Genomic DNA, 21487 nt, shown 5'->3' with positions numbered 1-21487 from the left:
TGAAAGCAGGCCATATAAAATTCCTGTTTGCTTTGGATCGCTTCAGATTCAATCAAATTTGGATCAAGAACATTTTACAATTGTAAACATCTGCAGGGAAAATATTGTACCGAATATAGCAGTGTAATGTATGATACATATAAATACATACACATTGATCAATGTACAACTGGGCTATTCCAAATGAAATTCATACTCCCTCTATGGAGGACATGACCTTTAATCTTCCACACAAGGACTGTGAAATTCAAATGGGGTTACCTGAATGGGTGACTCCATTTGAAATCTACACCCCCTGTGTGGGAGATTAAGATCATGTCTTCTATAGGGGTGTATGGATTTCAACTGGAATAGCCCATGATGCAAACATGAGATGTCCAAGGTCACAAGTGAACATCCTGTAATCAGACACACAATTGTGATTTTCTTCCCTAAATTATAATTTTCAATTTAATTTCTTGCCGACTGTGTGTGTACAAATCTGGATATTAATATGCTGCTGTAAACACCCTCATTGGGGACCGAGTGGACACAACTGCCGTTTTTGATGTTATGGGTCTCATACATACTGCATATCTGCATGCATTGTGTAGAGAAATTATCCAAAATATTACTATTTTAAATTATTTTTTTTACAGGAAGCTGCAACTGAAAAAGGAAAAACACTAGTTATTTTGGTCTTTTCCTCTAAATATAATACAATAATAGCATCTATTTCATTTGTATCTGTTCTGTACAACAGATTGTAAGTTTGAGGTGAAATCAACCAATCTTAAATCTGAGCAGATATACATACATTTAATCATGTCTTAGTTTTATAGTACTTGAAATTATTTTACCACTTTATATTTTTGCTGCTTGTGTTTCATTATTGCAGCTACTTTTACATGAACATGTAACCATTTTTGTGCTAAATACAGTTAAAAACCCTTAAAAACTAAGCAAACAAATTATACACACAAACTGAAACAATGTTTTTTCCCTTTCTCCCGGAGGGGGGGAAGACCAGCGCATTTACACTTGCTGGTCAGGAAAGAATATGGAATCAAGGCAAAACCAGGTACATTGCCTTTTGAAATTTGCAAGAGAGCATTAAATAGCTCTTCTGGAGCCTTCAAGGAGAGCTGTTTAGAGCATTTACAATAGAATATAAGGAGAGAATGGTCAAATATACTATGATGAGCTCATAATAGGCGAGAATTATTCGGTTTTTGTTACTACACGAGACAACAAAGACCCAACTTTCGCCCGCGTAAACTCACAAAAACGTGCATCAGTCACACAATTTGCAAAGCGCAGTTCGTGTAAGTGCTGCGCACAGCTGTATGTACACCATTCTATATCAATCCATAATGTTATAAGGCCCGCCTGTTACGAGCTAATCAGAGTATAAGGAGAGCTAAAAAAATCACTCTCCTATATCAGATTTAAGGCGAGTAGTAGAGTAATTGCTCTCACTCTCCTCAAAAGGCAGTCCCAGCAAAACCATTAGAAATTTCAAAAGCCATGTGAAATGAGTAGTGATATAAAAGCACTACAAAGACACACTGCCCTCTAGAGAACTCATGTTACAAATGACCAATTGATATAGATCTCAAAAAAAAAAATGTTTGTGTTTTAACACAGAGGAACATTTCAACTTGATTTCTACATTCTATTGTTTACATGATTCACAACTATTTTGTGGGGTGTTTAAAATTCCCATCAGTTCTTTGGTGCACAAAAGCACAAATTTATTGCACCAAAGATGTGTCCTCCATAATAAACAGTAACCCATGGATGTGTTCTTTTTCATTACAATGTTATGTCCAGTATAATTTCACTGCAAGTAATTTTTTCACACATTCTGCCAATTTTAATGTTCTTCTTTCCCGGAGCCATATTATGTACTAACTGCCACTAGTGATAGCATACTTGCGCTGGCTTGTTTTGGTTTTCAACTTGGTCCTCTAACTCTACCTTAAAATCTACCTCTAACCATACCTTACCCTGGCCAACTTACTCTAACCCTAAAACTTGAAACAACCCTAATTCTGCTCCCTATTATATAACCTTACTTTGACTGCTAACACTTTCATTGTAACTAAGGCTGTGGACAAATTACGAGAAGAGGGTACAATGTACGACCTAGCGCTGTTTGGCACTGTTTGAGCCTGTCAAATATTGAGAAAAAAGAGAGGCGATCCCAAGGCTTGATATAACTTGGACCATTTTTGCCTCATGAAAGATTTTTCTCGGTAGGAGAAAAGTGCTCAAAACTTTTGTTTCGATATATATTATTGGCCTTAACTGAAGAACCGAGAGACCTAGATGGAAATATAAATGCGATCATTGCGATTACTGGCTTACTTGACTCATTTCCTTTGAGCTCAAAGATTTATAACTAAGAAGTACACTGTAGTTTGTTTTATGGCCAAAACTGGGAAAACTCCTGCCATCCCTCTCGTCTATTGGGGCATCCATAGGACAAAAGAGTAAACATGTACTGTAGTAATACAAGTAAATAACAAAACAAATACTGTATGTGCCATAGGCGAGATCCGGGGGGATAAATTCCCCAATACTTTTGCCAGGGAGGATGCTCCATACAATCATCCCTCCCCAATGTTGATACCTGAATATAGGCTTCTGACCAAATTAACCTCATATTTGCCCATTTTAGTCCCAAAAGTGCAAATTTTCGCGCATTTATTCCGCTTTTTGCACCGTATTTCATCAGTTTAGCTTCAAAATAGCACAAATGTTCGCGCATTTCGCACGCATTTGTACCATAAACTTATTCTGTCGCCAAAAGGTGCTGGATTCACTATACTTCAAGTATTTTTTTCCAACCCCATCCACCCCCAATGTCAAAAAGAAATCTATGCCACTGGTATGCCCTCCAAATGTCATGCTCAAACAGACTCACAGGACTATGCCTGTGTGCCAAAAACAAAAAGGTTTTACCATTCTCATTGACATCAATATTACCCTTACCAGCAGCTTCAAAGAGGGCTTCTAATGTTTCAGGATCGACTGCCCTCAAGTCCGGGTTTCCGGCGTTATCAAATTGTAGTAACTTAGATGCGGTGTCTAATATTGGAGCTCCTTCAAGCTCTTCTTGGTCTAGAATGAAGGATTCAACCTGCAATGGGAAAAATAGGATACAGACGACAAAGGTTTAGTGTGTGTTATCCAAAAGATATACATGTAATAGTACAAGTAGATGTAATGTCACTTGTTTGTACAAATGACTGAGACCTGTACAATAAGAACTTCAACGGGAGACATAGACTGAATTTATATTAATCACTTTTGCAGAAAAGCGAATTGCATGCATGCTGCGGGTTTATTTTGTTTTCAGAGTGTTGAGCTGATCAATGGTAACACATCACTTTTGCAAAAGGGATATCATTTTACGAGAAGAAAAAACTGTCAACTGTCTAACAGCGGATTTATTATTTTGCTAATTAATTTATTTTTAATCATCAACATTCGGAAGTGAAAAATTGAACAAATTATCAACATCAATGGATGTATAAATTAGTGGTATTTTAAATATTTTAATTGTCTGCAAATGTGATCACCATTATTGACATACATATTTTATGATAGTATGCAAAAGCAATAAGCGATGCATCATAAAAATAAGTGATTGCCCATCGCTTTTCAAAACGGTAAAATCAGCTAATTCAAGTGTAAAAATGAGTGTAAATTCAGCTATAACTTTTTAAAAGGACTCAAATGCATTTTATTATTGTTTTGTTAGCTCTTGCCTTTTTAAAAGCTGTGTTCACTCCTTACTTTTTGTCGGGAGTAAATCGTCGGAAGTACACCCGGTGGAACTTGGTCGGCGCCAAGTTGCTAGGAGTAGCAGCATTGTGAACAATGGTCAGGGTAAGTTCCACCAAGAGTACATCCGACAATTCACTCCTGACAAAATTTAGAGTGAGTGGTAAGCTACATGTAATCTCTACCTGGCGCCTGGAGTATGTATGTTTGATCTTTTTGGGTCGGAACTAAGAAATTACATTTCATGTGGTTGATCACAGAAACACCGAAGTGATAGCTGATGTTTACGCCATGGAACTGGGCGTGCATAGTGCAAGAAGAATGGTAGGCTAGGAGTGGACACGCTGTAGGAGGAGTAGGGAAAATATTTGTGGAATATTATTCAATGTTATGCCGGGTTAACTCAAAATGTGAACACAACTTAACAAAGAGAAATGTGTGGAACGTCATATGATCCAAGGTTGGAACTTGGACACAAGTCCCAGGTTGCAGGTCAAAATCTGTTTTGTCTTCATTTGATGCAATCATATTCACTCACACACACATCCCCAACACACCTCCACCTACCACCCCACACACACACCCCCACACAACATAAACACAAGCACCTAAACACACACTTGCATACTGTCTTCAGACTTTCCATCCATCCACTCATTCATTCATTGGGTCTTATGACCTTTCTACTAATTCAATTTGACAAGGAGACTTTCAATGCAATGACATTGCATAATTGGTAAGGCAGTCAGGCATCCTCAGTGACAGCACTTTCCTTAGCTGCTGCAAATTGCAATTCAATAATTCTGACACTCACTGCTGACAAAGATGAGCTACACATTGATTACATTGTTTTCACCATTGATTTATAAATTGCCATTCACAAATTATCATCTTAGAAAATTTCAATCACTCTTCCTTAAAAGCTTAGTAGCAAATTAAAAATTTTGAACAATGTGAAGTGATCAGAATATTAAGGAAATATATTGCATGCACACTACAACAGAATACTGTTTCAGCCAGACAGTATTTCATACAATGCATGTCAGAAGATTTGCAGGTATCTGTGCATGGGGAGATGTATGTTGGGAGTGGATGTGTGTCTGTGGTTGTGTTTTCATGCAAACTTACAAGGGGGTGGGTCAATGAGCGACTACATCAAAAGCAGAAAAACTGTGAAGAGCTAGCATAAACAGGTGAAACTTTGATGAAAGGTCCTATGTACATGCAGGACTTAAATACATTGTACTTAGTACAAAACAGGTGTACAGAACTTCTACAGAAGTGAGAAACATTTGATGCATTTTTAACCTACTCACTCCCTAACAAAACTATTGAGTTTGTTCCTCACCAATTGAGTCTTTCCTGAACTTCAACCATAACAACAACATTCTTTCTCCAATGTATGGTACTAACCAGGCCCGCGGAACTGCCACGGCCAGTACAGCCACCACTTTTCAGCCTAAAAAATTTTTAAAAGAAAAAGGATTTAAAGAAAGAAAGAGAGAAAGAAAGAAAGAAGTATGCATGCACCAAATCGCGCGAATTGAGTTCAGAAATGCAAAATGTCCCTAAGCAAAGGGACGCTGCCCCCTTCCAACACCCTGGACTCATTTCACTAACTTTACAGCAGACACGGTTTAGGGGGCGGACTCTCCTCCAACAAAAAAGGAAATGAAGAGAAAGAAGAAAAAAGCTTTAAAAAGGAGTGAAAAAGTCAAATTGAGTAGGTCCGTGCCTAAAAACGCACAGTGAATTGCAGTAGCCCCTATCATGATAATATAGGCATGCAATTATTTTAAGCATTGCTTGAAGCGTGTCATCTACAAAAAGCATGTGAAAATTACTGGGGCCGCCGATATGCAGGGCCCCATTTTGTCACCAAAGTCACTAGACGACAATAATAGGGAAAACTTGTACAAAGTTTTTCATGATTTATAAATTGCCATTCACAAAATTTTCAGCTTTTTCAAACTAAAATTGTACATACTAATAGGCCTAGTGCCAAAATGGTCCACCAAATCGCTTCCATTAGGTCTTCATTTTGCAAAATTTCCAACTTCTGAGGGAGCACCCATGTTTAAAACAATAATTTATAGGCCTACAACAATGGAAACCAAAGGCTTCATGACCAGTCATTTCACAAATTTTCGGCTTTTTCAAACTAAATTGTACAATACATAGGCCTACTATAGTAGTGATAAATTATTGGTCCACCAAATCGCTTAAAGTAAGTCTTCATTTTGCAAAATTCCAAATTCTGAGGGGGGAGCATCCCCCTTCAGACACCCCCTTGCATAGTGCATAAACAACTAAAACAAGTGGTCATTTTCGCTCCTGCTTCCAACATTTGCCAATTTATGTTTAAAACAATTTATAGGCCTAAACAATAGGAACGAAAGGCTCCATGGCCCCTCATTTCACAAATTTTCAGCTTTTTCAAACTAAAATTTTACACACTAATAGTGACAAAATGGTCCACCAAATCGCTTCAATTAGGTCTTCATTTTGCAAAAGTTTCTTATTTCTGAGGGGCCAAGAGGGAAGCAGTCCTGGATCTACCGAGCTAGAAATTAGGATCAATTATAAATATGATAACTTTATAACTTCGGTGATTTTTGAATGGCTGATTTTACATTTTATTTTATTTTTTTTTGAGGTCGACTTTATTAATTATATCATGTATACTGCATATTGGTAACATGTTTTATGGTTGATCATTTTATTTTGAATGCAGTTTTTAAGTTTAGTCCAATTAACTTACCCTGAAATTGTGCTTTTCATTTTCAAAACTATGGGGCTTGGGTTTGTTCCTTGAACCAATGAGCTCTGCCCTTCAAACTGCTGGGGTTTTCACCCCCAGACCCCCAAAGTGGGCCGTACCACTTTTAATTTGCTTCCGACGGGCCTGGTACTAACATAATATGCTTGGCAGTATTACTACATTTCCTTCAGTTGTGGGAAAATAGCAGCCACCACTTCATGTTCACTTGACACAAGATGAGTGAACTCACCACATAGGGCTTGAGATTTATACATGAATGCGATGCAGCATTAGCAGTGGTGGGAAATGTATAGAAAGGGTTCAAGCAATGGGTACTAAGATTATGATCCATGCATTGGTGTAAATCCCACTTGCCCTTCAGGGTCAATGAACATTACAACCTATTATTTTTTGCGAGCTTCAAAAATATTCACAATCTACTATGTAAAAGTGTGAATGTTTGTACAGTCAACACTCAACAGTCCAACTTCTTGCGATTATCTGGCTTGATGGGACATAAGTGAACAATCTGGATTGAATGTCTAAAAAGTGTTGAAATGAAATTATGAAAATAAGAAATTATTTTATAATGGATATTGAAAAGATCTATGGATATAGTGCTGTAGTTTAGGCCTACACTAAAAACTTAAAAGAGATTTCATTTTTAAACAATGAAATGTAACTTTATCTACTAAGCATAATTAATCATGGAAGTCAAACTAGACATTTTCCTGATTGCTAAATTTCAGTGATTATTATTTCTTGGGGAGCCAAAAACATATTTCAACCATGCTATTATGACCTACATGTAAACATACTATTGGACATGTTGAAACTAATGAAAATTCAATGAGTTCCGTTCCATGCTGTGTTTCAACCACATACAATGTTGTATTGCAAATTATACCTGAGCCACAACTCTTTTGTAAATTCCCATAGACTACATGTTAACATGAGACTTTTATAAATAGTATTGTAGTAACAATGGATTGAATGTGAGCATTGTCATGTTCACAGTGTTGCCATGTGCAAGAAATACTACACAATTGGCTTCTTTCAACAACCTTTTTAAATTTTAATGTATTTTGGGTAATGTGGGATCACACACAAGAATCACAATAATATGATATAGCAGGGTCTGACTGGATCTCCAATTCCAATCTCTTTTATCTATATAATAATACTGGTAGTCTGTCTGTCTGTGACTCTGTCTGTCTGACCGCCTATTTTCTCGGAGACTAGGGCTCCTATGTTCCTCAAACTTGGTGGGTGGGTGCAGCTTGACCCCACACAGAACAAGTTTGTATTGGTTAGTGGGTCAAGGTCACCCAAGGTCATCCAGGGTCAAATTAGTAAAAACTGTTTTTCCCAGAGACTGGAGGTCGCACGGTCCTCAAACTTGACGGGTGGGTGCGTCTTGACCCGGGACAGAACAAGTTTGTATTGGTTAGTGGGTCAAGGTCACCAGAGGTCATCTAAGGGTCAAATTAGTAAAAACTGTCATATGGGCATGCAACTTAGTGGGTAGGTGCATCTTGACCTAAGACGGAACAAGTTTGTATTGGTTAGTGGGTCAAGGTCACCCAGGGGGCATCTGAGGTCAAATTAGTAAAAACTGTTTTCCGCCTATTTTCTCGGAGACTAGGGGTAGCACGTTCCTCAAACTTGGTGGGTGGGTGCATCTGGACCTCAGACAGAACAAGTTTGTTCGGTTAGTGGGCCAACATCACCCGAGGTCATTTAGGGGTCATCTGAGGTCAAATTAGTAAAAACTGTTGTATGGGCATGAAACTTGGTGGGTACAGTCAACTTTTAGAGTCAAATTTTGGACGGTCATTTTGGGGTCATCCAAGGTCATATCACTACAAACTGTCATGTGGGCATGAAACGTGGTGGGTACAGTCAACATTTAGAGCCAAATTTTGGAAGGTCATTTCAAGGTCACAAGGGGTCATCTGATTATCTGTAATGTCATTCCAATTATTTAAATTTGTAGCAACAGTTCTTATGATGGATACAGTAGGTCTAGTATACAAATATTTTTGAACTACTGTATTCAATATGTGACTCCTCGCCACCAGGGTTCCCGTTAAGGTTTTAAAATGTGCGTCCGTAATGACGCAAGTTTGCTGACGAGGTTGCAAAAACTTGCGTCCAGACAGATTTTTAAGGTCCATCTGAAATTCACGATTATGACGATACACACGCACTTAGGGTCTACACCTCATCAAATGTTGATTGTTAAAAAAATAAAAGTGCATTTACGTGATATTCCATCTCCATTCGCTACGATAATTTTTCTCATTTCTGTGTCAGTTTTGGTCCAAACGTGGTCAAAAACAGGTGCAAAAACATGAGCAAAGTCTGTCAATCTTGAGCAATTTTCGTTCAGATTACTTTCACTTCCGCGTTTCTATTTTTAAATTAACGTGTTGTTGATGCTACAAAACTAAAACACGCGCTGCCACAAATAATACTGAAAAAGGGTTATCATTTGGATTTTGTCTTTAAAATTGCTTTTATTCATCGTAACAATAATAATAATAAAGGAAACCTAGATTATTTATGAGAAAATAAACTTAAAATATTAAAAATTGAATATTGTCAGGTTGTGATAAATATTTTAAATAAACACCGACATTAGCGCACGTGCTTGCTTGTAAACAAATCACTCGGGACTTCCCCAGGCCATGTGATCAAACAGCTGTACAGCGATCGTTCGGAAAGCATGCAAAAAGTGCACGATTTTCTGACGTTGCATTTACAAATATTGCAGAATTTACTTCAATTCTCAGCAGGTGGGTCAAAATTTTGGGGCTTTTATTATCTTAAAATATAAAAGAATAAAATTTCTTATTTTTATCATCAATTAATGATAAAATTTGAAGTTTTGTCTGCGCCCAAATGCATGTGACATGGACGCAAAATACTTGATTAGCCATGTGAATTTGCGTCCAAATTTGGCAGTCTGGACGCAATGACGCACTTACTAACGGGAAGCCTGCTCGCCACAACTGAGCCCGGATGTCGCCAGTGCCACTATTGAGATATGCTCCATCGAACTTAACAATAAACAATAGGAAAGAAAGGATTTATTGACTGTTTTATTGATTTTCACTACTTAAATGTCAAGTACTATAGACATGATATACATCATTTTAAAGCTAATTTCAAGCAGAATATTTTGGTTGAATATCTCAAAAATGATGATTGGCTTACATCCGGGCTCAGTTGTGGCGAGGAGTATATTTCAAAGAATCATGGATATAAATTAATGCATATATATCTATGTACATGTGCAACGAAGTTGACACACTGTTCCATGTTGTCAGTTCATCCCATGTACGCTGTCGGTTCGTAAATCGGATTAACTACCATAGTAATAGGTGAAAACAATTTTGAATCGCGCTGCACTACAAGCAGATTGAACTCATCACCTGTGGATGTCTGCAATCGGAGATTGATACAATACCGGTCTTTTCAAAGCTACAGGTGCGATTTTCAGCATGACATGGTTCAATGCAGAGGTACCGCGTGAACGTACCAGTGCAGCGTGGTATATTCAAAAATTGTTTTCACTTATTGCTATGGTAGTTAATCCGATTATTACATAACTTCGCCAGCGTATTTTGGCGATGCCCAAACAAAAAAGGTCAAAGAACTTGCAGTTACAATACTGACTACAATTTCAATCTGAATTCTGAAGCATGCTTTTTATGTATGTAGGCCTACAGGTTTACAGTACTTTCAGGAAGTCACCTGTGGTTTTAAGAAACATACACATGTTGAGCATGGCCAAGTATGTATGCCACATGTGGTACCAGAGTTATAAGCCATCTAGCATTTCATAATATTGAAAACTGATAACAGTTGACTTTCAATTACAATGTACTAGGAAATGAACTCAAGTTCAAAGGATTTTAATTCATCTGTGTACAGACTGTATTTCCAAACTGTAATGTCAATTGGGTTGATTACTCTTTTTCAAGCTTTATTTTTGCTAAACACTCTGAGTTCAGCTATTGTATTATTAGGAGACAAATTTCAGTAATTCAGATGTCATAACTCATAAGGCATTTGTTAGTAAAAGCTGATTTACCTAGTATTACTTTGGACCTACTGAATCCAAAAGGTGGCAAGCAAGCATTATTTTGAATTTGAGTATGTGACCCCAAAATGACCCCATGTAGAGTTATACAGGTTTCAAAAATAAAACATTTTTTAATGTTTTTAAAACAAATAATTTTTTCATCATAAAAAGAGCAACAAAAAATAGGAGGATGCTTGGGATGAAAGTACTGTTATTATTATTATTATTTATTCTTTCTTTATTGAAACTGTCAGTGACAACACTGCTTTTGCAGGCCCTCACTGTAATTTTTCAATAAAAAAGGATAAAAACATAACATTTTCCACCATGCCATACCATGTAAGTGATGATTGCTAAATCCATGAACAAAACCTATTATGACTCAAAGTTCCATCCACTCATTGCCCAAATGTGCAATAAATATGAGCCGGGGGGATCTTCTTTAGTATGCTGCTAACGAGGGAGTTTCAGTCTCAAGTTTGCTGTTGAGCAGCCAGTCTCTGTGGAAACATCAACTTCAGAGAGTCCCTTGGCTCCATTTGTGGGTCCATGAAGGTGACAAGCTTTGATGATGTGGTCTGCTGTCTGTTCTTCCTTTCCGCACTCACAAAGTGGGCTTTGGGTGAGGCCCCATCTATGCATACTGACCCTGAAGCGACTTACTCCTATTTGCAGGCAATTGAGTTTCACCCATGCATGGCATTGCAAATCCAAACCAGGGCTGGATTTCGGCGTATCTGGGATATAGCTCTTCAGGGCGAAGATGACAATTGCCATATCTGCTGCCATTCATTGCCAGTCCAGTGAGCCAATGTAAATGGGTGCCGCCACTTCAGACGAGGTTGCTGAACGTCTCTGTTGACCACTTTATGGAGAAGATGGCCTGGGTTCAAAGCACGCCAAGTCAGGGCCATGGTCTGTGACTTCCTCCTCAGATCGGCCGGTGGAATACCTGCTAGTACTGGCAGCTGTTCTGCTGGGGTTGGGTGAAGGCAACCACTTATGGTGCGGAGAGAGTTGTTGAAACTTGTGTCCACTAGGTGTGCGTGGGCACTCCTACTCCATACAGGTATGCATTATTCGGCAGGGGCATAAACCAAAGGCAGGGTAGCAGTGCGTAGAGTGGAAACGCTGGCTCCACAAACCTGTTCCTGACAGGCGTCGAATAAGAGCTCCCGTGCTGTGACTTTATCGCGGAGGCCTGCCAGGTGTTGTCGGTAGATAGCGATCTGTCACGTTTCACTCCAAGGTAGGTAGGGGTAGCTTGACCATGATGTTTAGCTCCCGCTTAGCTTCCTTGTTGTTCAGGTGGAAAGCTGCTGAAACTGTTTTCCCTTCACTGAGCTTCAGGCGCCATTTCCTCAGGTATGTTGATAGGGTATCCATGTATTGCTGAGGACCTTCTCGATGTTTGACCATTTCCTGTGCGTTGCCAGGATGGCTATGTCATCTGCGTAGCCTTACTTCTTTGATGTTGTCTCAGGCAGGTCATGGAAGTAGATGTTGAATAGCAAAGGAGCTGAGGAACCCCGTTGTTAAGGCCAGTGTAATGGGAGAGAACATGGACCTTTTCGAGCATCATTATTTCTGAATTGTATGTCAAAAGTATATAAAATATACATTTTTGGAAAGGAAATGAGTCAAGGAATCCCATGGTGACGTCAGATTTGTTCAAAAATCAAAAGTTTAAAAAAAATCACAAAAATTCACTTTTTTACCCCAATTTTTTGTGACAACTTAGAAAAAACCCGTTTGTAGTAAAAAAAAATTCAGTTAGCTTTTCATAAAGAAGAGACATGAACTTAGGGAAGGTTTTTTATTTTTTTGAAATTGTCTCTTTTTCGTAAAATATTGAAAAAAACATAAAAAAAAGCACGTTTTGTACTCTATTAAGTTAAAAATTGTACAGAATGGTGTATATTTTTGTTTAAAACAAATATTTTGAAAAATGAGAAAACCTTCCCTAGGCTTTGATGTACTCTAAACGATAGTAAAAAGTTTACCTTTTGCTTGCATATTTTTGAAGTTATCTTGTCACAAAATCGTGCAATATTGTCAAAAGTGAACTCTGAGAAATCGATGTTTTAGTAAAAAATGTCAAAATTATGCACAAAACGTCCTTATATTTTAAAACGGTAAGACTTTTCATTTTTTCAAAAGCTGTATCTGGTGCATGGTCTAAATATGCATCTTTTGCATAATAAATCTATAATGTCTGCTTTCAGTGCGCCAAAATTCAAAATAATTAAAAATCTAATGGCATTTTGACTGCAAATTTTTGTTTTGTTTACACCACATTTGTATGGCGTGAACAACAAACCATGCGCCTAGACGTCGTTGCGTTGGACATAAGCGCAGAGTTGCGCCAGATTTTAAGCTGAATGGCGTAATCAAAATATTTGCATTTGCGCATTTCTGACTCATTATTTCCCGCCAATTTACTAAGCTGTCTTGAGCCATGTTACTTTTTAGAGTTGAAAAGAGTGAAACAAATAAAAAAAAAATACGAGTAAATATTAGCAAGTTGTATTTTATCAGTTTCAAGTGAAAGAAAACATCTTAGTGTTGATAAATATCAAGAAATCTCAAAGAGGCGTAGCGAATGTGTCTTCCATTACTGTGGCCTTAAGATGGAGAAGTCTGCTTTGCTGTCTGTCACTGTTCTTCAGCACTAAGTTCGGTTTGAGATTAGGTTCAGAATATAATGAACCATGTGTCTCTCCGGTATCATGAAAGTAGCATTTTAGTGAATCCCCTGTGCCATACGGTGTCATAGGCAGCAGGTAAACAGGGATTGAGTTTTTGCGAAAGTGACCTCCACTAACGCCTGATATGAGGGTGCGATTTTTAGACACACTAAAAAAAAAAAAAAAAATTTTTTTTTTTTTTTTTTTTTTTTTTTTTTTTTGAATGTCCTTGAACTTAAGAATGTCCTGGAAATATTTTAAAATTAAAAAAAAAAAATTCAAAAATTTAAAAATTATAAATTCATGTTCAGGCAAATTTATAATTGATGTTCACATTACAACCTATTTGTGAATCCTTAAAAAGCATACAAAACAAATGCATTTTAAAATCATTCATAGATTATTATGTGAACATTGTTACAAATTTGCCCATTTTAAACAAGAATTTATAATTTTTTTGTAATTTTTTTTTTAATTTATAAAAAAATCCAGGGGACATTCTAAAGTTCCAGGGACATTCAGGACATTCTAAATCCAAAACAAAAAAAAAAAACCTTAAAAAAAAATTAATTAATTACAAATGACACTAGCAATAAGTCCAAAGTCCAGGGACATCTATGCACTGTTACACCATTCATTACCCCAGAGCTTAACCATGGCCAGTTAAAAAAGGACATGTATGTTGTCACAAAATTTTGCTAAGTTTTAGCTGAAAATGAAATCATAGTCATACACCAGTTTTGAAAAAGCACACCTTGGTTTATTTAGGTGTGCGATTTGCAGCAACCTAAAAGCACACCTCGGGTTATCCAGGCGTCGATTTACAGCACACCTGTCACATTGCAAAACTCAATGCCAGGTAAATCCACAAAGACAGCCCTGCCTTCTCCTGGTTCTAAAATGTATCTTCAATGTCCTGCGAAGGAGGGTCACTTGATCCGCAGTTGACTTACTCCTGGCGGAAGCCAGCTTGCTCATGGGGCAGCTGAGGGTCAATGATGGGGTTGACCTGTGCATGGATTAGATGCTCAAGAAGTTTGTGGAACTTTTAATATACCGGGGTACTGGTATGCAAATTTTCCTGCTCGCTACACTTGCAATTGCCAATAAATATGGACCCTACATGTATTTATGTACATCCATATCAAAACGATGCACTTATCACTGCTTCGTGTGTCTCATTTCACATAATAGGTAGAAATGTACATGTTGTAGGCTTAGAAAGAAAATGCAATCATACTTTTCATGCTGTGAATCTTGCTTTTCACGCTTTTAAAAACTGTTTCTGTGCTGCATGTACATGCAAAATTCAACAACCATTATCATTGTAAAAGCTTACATTTGACTTGATTTTCCAGCCTGAGTTTGCAAAACAGTCCATTTTCTGGCACATCTAAACAACATTGCAAGTGATATTCTTTATTTAATACACAAATCATTCAGTAATATTGACCTTGTAAGTTATAAGCCGATTTTAAAGTGATTTATAATGAATAAATACTTGTATTTTGGCCAGTCCGCATCAGATCGACTCATGCAAAGCATTAATAAAATTAAGTCCACAGAGGGCAGTATTTTTGTATTAAATTTTTTCTATTTATAAAATTGTGGGTGTTTTTTTCACTAAGCCTAATCCTGAATAAATGCCAGACTCATCTCATCTCAAGCAGAGGTCACAGGGGTAGAAATAAGGGACCATTTCCTGATAGCCATCCGGGCTATCTAGCCATTTTTTCTGATAGCCCTGAAGGAAATTCAATAGCCCTGAAAAAAGACATTGTTTTTGCATTTAATTCAAACCAATCTTTGTTCAAATATTCAGTTATTAGTGAGTAACTATTTACCCCCATAATCAGGGGTAGCACTAGAGTTTTAAAACCAGGGTTCTCAGAACCCTAATGAAAGTGTTAAAAATATCCATACTCAAATCCTAAAATGAAGGGTTCTTAATCTCGAATCTGTCAAGTATTACCGTTTTAATTAATTGGTATCAGATTTTGTGATTTTGGTTACAATGATGTGTTACGGTATAGATTCATGGTATGAATAGTTAGCCCGCAAAAATTGTGATCTCGCCACGCCACTATTCTCGCCTGTATAAACCAACTATCTAAGCTTTTTAAGAAACTTCCCAAACAGTTTACTTACTATAAAAGTGTTGCTTTATACACAAAAGTTCTGGGCATTGAATTCCACAAAATGCAGTGAACTTGCAAAGTGCAGAATTCAACACCATTGGCACCACATGGAACCCATGCATTTCTCAATAAAAAATGACATTTCATTGCAAATGAGTTCAAGTTTTGGCCAAATATTATGATATCTATTGAATTACTGGAGTATGATGACTATAAAACATAATTCAAGGGCAACTTTTTGACTTTTTTCTTCTACGCCGATCATTTGTAGTATTTCACCGATGGCATATCTCCACACACCACCCACAAAGCATTTCACTGCCCTAGAATTGAAAATTTTCCAACTCATGCGTGTCATCATTCAGCACTGCAATAACTTAGCAGCAGTGGTTTAGAAAATCTTAATCTGTGTAATTATGCGGTGCGGAGTGTATTTTATTTCTATTTTTAAATTATGTTACAACTACGGTGGCGCCACTTCAACAAATGTCGTTACATTGCATTTTATGTTACATAATTTCTGGACACCGTAAATATTGGAGATCGAAGCTTTTATTTTTCTTTCACATGTTTTCATTTTTCTGCTCTCAAGCATGAAACTCCCCTGTAGCCCGACGGGCTTACATGGAGATAAAACCCAATAGCCCGACAGAAAACCTAATAGCCATGGCTATCGGGCTATCGCTTATTTCGATGGAGGTCACTTCAAATCATCAAAGTCACATGGTTAAGGAATGTTTCTGTATTCCTAAACCATGTGACTTGGGGATGATTTAAAGTGACCTCCACTTAACCGATATGATTGGAGCTTTTACCTCTAATCCACTGCCAATCCGATGCCCAATGTTTTTTCTTTGCATCGGCCGATACTGCACAAACTCTAGTGAAAGTACTCCTTTTTTCCCGACATGATGACATTCAAAACCTGTCATAATTGGTGTTTGTATTGCTTTTTCCTTACAAGAATTACAAGAAATTTATGTAAAAGGTTGTTTTTACAGAAGCTTTACGTCCCTACATAGGACCAGGATCCTGTGACCAGCCTAACCTGTAATGGAACTAAACACATCAAGATGTTCCAGCATTGCAAGTCCTGCCCTGCAGATCCATGACAAAGGGTTTGCTTGGTATACTAACTGGGGGTGATGGCTTGGCATGTTGGTTTCAACACCTTATACCAAAAAGTTCCTGGTATGCAAGAAGGAGTAGCCACTACTGTTACACTGTGATTCCCTGATGTCAAAAGTTGCTGCACTGTAGCAGGAGGGTTCCCGGGACCAAAGCGTTCAACCCACCACTGCCTGTCCCAAGTCAGGGGCTGTGCAGCAGAATGTTAGATTGACGGAACAGGATTTATAAGATCTCTACCTGGGCTTGATACAGCAAACAACAACTTGCTTTATCTGTAGACGTCCTAAAAAAAACGTCAATTACAGATCAAGCCAGGAAGCAGCCACTCCACTGTCTCCACGGCGTTATGGAATTTCACTCTTAACCTTGGCCACGGACAGGAGCTTTAAAGCTCCCGTGGTTTCAGAGCTCCCACGGTTAAGGCACAGGTCTTGACTTTGTAAACCTGAGGTCCTGGGTTCTATTCCAAGAAGGATCACTTTTTCTGCTCGTCTCCTTTCTAATTTCTGATGGCAAACTGGGTGAAAAATTATGTTTATTTATTCTTTTCTTTTAGACTACCGAGCTTTATAAGATTAAAATTACAAATTTATGAAGTTTTAACTTTTGCATCAAAGTTTGTCATAAGCTATATAAACATACCGTATTTCGTCAAATAAACTTGAAGGGTTGCATACATTTTCTATGGCAGGCATTTATTCAAGGTCAATTTTAGAACGATAATTGTTAAAATCATTAGGTTAACTAAAAACACGCTAAAATGACGAACTATGAACTAGAAACACTGACTTCTGGCTCACTTCGGGTTTTGATCCAGATTTTCGCCAATTATTGACGCTTATTATCCAGTGTCCGATTTACAAATTTTTTTCCTACCTGCACTGGTGCATGTAGCCCAAAATTTCTACATGCACAGCAAAAAAGTGAGCATGCACCAAAATTAAAGCAAACATAAAATCACATTGAATCACGATCATTGTCAGTTAAGCTTGTAATAATATTCCGGCTCCACTGTCATTGTCATTTTTATGCCAATCACTCGCGATTTCTTAGCCAAAACACTGGATGCTGTGGCTTCATCTGTTCTAGAACTATGCTCGACGAGCTTCACGATTTCAGAATGATGCAATTTTTTTGAGCTATTTCCAAATTTGCTGGACATTATTATGAATTTTCCACCACGTAAACAAAATATTTCCCACGGTTTAAATTCCGGTTCTTTTTTTTTCAATGAAATGAAAATGACAGTTTCACATGTGCGAGGGTATCAGGAATTGGTGGATGACGTAACATTTACGCTAGCCCCTCTAAGGGAAATAGTCAGGACCAGACTGTATGTGGCTATCTCGAATGTTAGTTAGGATTTAAACCGAATATCAGACCGATATGCAAACTGGCTGTGTAGGAGACTAGGAATCAATGAAAAAAAAGTGACAGTTCTCACGTGATAGGGGTATCGGGAATTGTCAATTCGTGATTTGCCAGCCCTTCTAAAAAGTCAGGATATTAGCAAAAATAGATTGGGTTTTCCAAATCTGACTGAACTTTTGTATATTGCCTTGTCATACATGCACGCAAGTTGCAGGCAGGTAGTGAAAACTGCATGCACAGAGGGAATGTTACATGCACTGGATCTCATGCAGGTGGTAAATCGAAACTGCTATTATCGACCATGATTTCAGCAACTTGTTAAGCTTACTAAAGAAGATAGCATGGAAATATCGGCATTTTTGAAACATCTTGGTTAAAAAAAAGTGGTGAGAGCCACATTTTATTTGGGGGAGGGACTACTTGGAAATACGGTATCGTTTATTTTGAAACATATTTAGAGCCCTAATGGTGTATATGATGTACAATGCCAGGGTACTATACCTGTGGATTTTCTGAATATGCATAAGGGCAGATGAAGTAACCCAGATTGAAATGCTATGTACATACATGTATTCTTGTATGGGAAAATTCCTCAGACTTTGTAAACTCCTACAGGCCACTCCACATACATTGTATAATTAGCCATTTTTGACAAATGGCAGACAGAATAGGCATTATTTCACTTGAGTAAAAATCTTAACTCACTTATGGGACTTGTCGTAACTCGCCGACGGGACTTGCTGTTTAAATTTTACTTGCCGACGGGACTTGCCGTAAAAAAATCCTAACTCGCCAGCAAGACTTGACATTACAATGACGTAAAAAAATACTTAACTACAATAGGCGGTGGGACTTGCTGTAAAAACCTTAACTCGCCGGTAGGACTTGCCGTATTCTCAGCAGGGTTCACTCTTTAATCTCTGCAGAGGGTAACAAAATCTAACTTGCCATTCTAACTCGCCTTTCATCTAACGCTTTTCATTTTTAACTCGCCATTTACCTGTCCCCACTAAGTTGGACATGGGCAACTACACTCATCAAACAACAACATCATTTTTGCAAAACCAAGGCAGTGATGGTCATCATCAGCAAATCAACAATTGATGTCAATCTTTCATGAATGATCAATACCGGTAAGCAATTGTCAAATTAATGGTGATGCATATGAATGGGGATGGCGCCGATGACACTCTATGAAAACTGAAAACAGAAGTTTTATTAGAAGCGTAGGCCTACAGTCAGTGGATCACTTTTCTGCAAAAGCGATCCAGTTAACTTTGATTGAGACGTCTAGCCACAAGTTTGCTCACCGAAAGCTTCACATTCGAGCCTTTGAGGCAAGAGACCATTGCATTCAAAATCTAGTCAGATTTGCTGAAGCATGACACCATGTAAAGCAATGGAAGTTCATAAAGTAAACACAACCAATCACAATGAGCAATCACATCGAAAATGTTACTAAAATTACACTTCCTTCAACAAAATTTTAGGTTGTTCAAAACTCCAGATATACAGTTGACTCATCGAAATAACTTTCATTCAAATTTCAACATTAACAGAATCATGGAATAAATTACATCCGTTGCAAAACAATATCAACGCTGTCCAACCAAACAACGATAGCAACATATACTTACTCTAGCATTGAATGTGTACGGTAGTTATAGTATGTGTAAATACAAAGCTGGAGATCTTGATTGATCTCGAGTAAAGTTATTAACTGTATCACTCAGGCATTTCTGATTTCAGCTAAGTTATGATACCCCTGTTCATACATCAAGTGCTATATAACAGGCAGCGTGATTGGTCGAGACACACATAAACATTAAACAACGTTCATGCCTGGCTACTTCAGCATGACGATTTCTGGTGGTACAGAAAAAATACCGCAGGAAAATCATGTTTTTAAAAATACATTATTTTTTGTTATTATTTGATGAAAAACAATCACTGAATGTTTGGGAATGTATGAGCGGGTTCATTCATTGCGGCATGATCGTTGTTTATGACCCTCAATTCTAATTCTATGAATGAACCCCTAATTCACATGCATCATGTGCATGTTGTTCATGATGTCTTGACATGCTTGATGATGTTCATTTGGATGTGGGAACACGTCACCGGGGCTAATTGTGGAGCAGTACATCAGCATCAGTGGCAGTGCAGTACCACTGCGCCTGCATGATACTGCATTGCCATGACTGAGTGAGTGCCAGCCCTGGTGCCAGTCATTCACATGTTCAACAATCAACATGTTCTTTTTCATGCGTTCCAACATGTTCAACTTCATTTACTACAACACACGTTCATTGCACAGAAGTCACAACAAATCGTACTGTGTTTTCATTCCATTTTGACGCTTTTCTCCCCACAAATCTACATCAGCTAACCACGGAATATATAAGAATACTTTCATCATCATGTAACTTACTTCAGATACTTCTCCTTCTTCACTTCCAGACAATTCTGCCATCAAATCTTGTTGGATTGAAGCTAGCAGCTGCGCTTTTTCTAACGTTTTCAATGCAGAGGCTGCGACGGGGTGAACTTTAGGAGTCTCGTTAAATTTGCCTTCCTGGTTGATGCCTTCGGTCCTTTTCTGCCCACCATCCTGCATTTTCTGATAACCTACTTACATTTGAAGTCTTTGGGGAAATTTAAAGCGCAATATAGTGAAAACTAACGGGGAAAATCGTGTATCTTTGGAATCAGCTGTATCTCATACGTCGCCCGCCAGTGTAGCAGTCGGCCATTTCTATATTGTTGCCCGGATGTAGAATTCGCGATTTGATGATCATTTATCGAACTATTGCCAAATACCGATATAATGTGCACTGATCGATGCATTGGCTGTAATCGATATGACATGAAAAATCCTTGTTGTTATGCTTCAAATTAATTGTACAGACCGAATGACTATGAAAATACAGCGAGCAGAGTATGTACGTAAAGAAAGACCAACATGTAGAATATTCTGACGACATGTTAAGGGTGTTAATTTAGTGTGAATCTGGATTTATGATTTGGCCTTATCGATAAATCCAAAGCACGTGATCCACATTACACACGTGTTTGATAACTCAATAGGAAATCAAAACATTGGTAAAATAAATGCACAAGTACTGAAATTGTGGAAAAAAAAAAGTAGACTTGGCTGTCGCCAAAAGGTGCAAAAAGACATACATAAAATATCTTTCACAAATGATGAAGATAGAGTAGGAAAAAGAATAGCCCCTGAGAGATTTGAACTCTCGACCCCTGGTTTACAAGACCAGTGCTCTAACCACTGAGCTAAGGAGGCGATTGATGTCGGAATGAAATTTTGATATAACTTATAGTAAATTACTTTATTTTAATCAGTCAGAATCATTATTTTAAAACTAAAACTGTTTAAAATATTTCTGTAGCTTACAAGCAAATATGAAATCATTCATTCTAATCAATCGCAACGAAATTATTTTCAAACGATAACATGATCATCGTAAAATATATGGAATACTTTTTGGAAACGGTATCAAATATCCGGTTATTGTGTAGT

The 21487-nt window shown here is 37.7% G+C and overlaps 1 protein-coding gene and 1 non-coding gene across 2 annotated transcripts in view; both read right to left on the bottom strand.

The window, feature by feature from the left end:
- Window positions 1–20753, bottom strand: part of LOC140143639 (ankyrin repeat domain-containing protein 17-like) — a 65009-nt gene extending 44256 nt beyond the window's left edge. The window contains 2 exon segments of the mRNA XM_072165455.1: window positions 2977–3124; window positions 20381–20753. Of these exon segments, the coding sequence (XP_072021556.1) occupies window positions 2977–3124; window positions 20381–20566 (334 nt within the window). The 5' untranslated portion in view covers window positions 20567–20753.
- A 424-nt stretch (window positions 20754–21177) lies between these two features.
- Trnat-ugu (transfer RNA threonine (anticodon UGU)) lies at window positions 21178–21250 on the bottom strand. Its single transcript has one exon. It is a non-coding gene; the product is annotated as a tRNA-Thr (tRNA).
- Window positions 21251–21487: the final 237 nt, after the last annotated feature.

The sequence above is a fragment of the Amphiura filiformis genome, unplaced genomic scaffold (genome assembly GCF_039555335.1).
Source record: "Amphiura filiformis unplaced genomic scaffold, Afil_fr2py scaffold_25, whole genome shotgun sequence".
NCBI classification, from domain to species: Eukaryota; Metazoa; Echinodermata; class Ophiuroidea; order Amphilepidida; family Amphiuridae; genus Amphiura; species Amphiura filiformis.
This window is presented reverse-complemented; position numbering and strand designations above follow the sequence as displayed.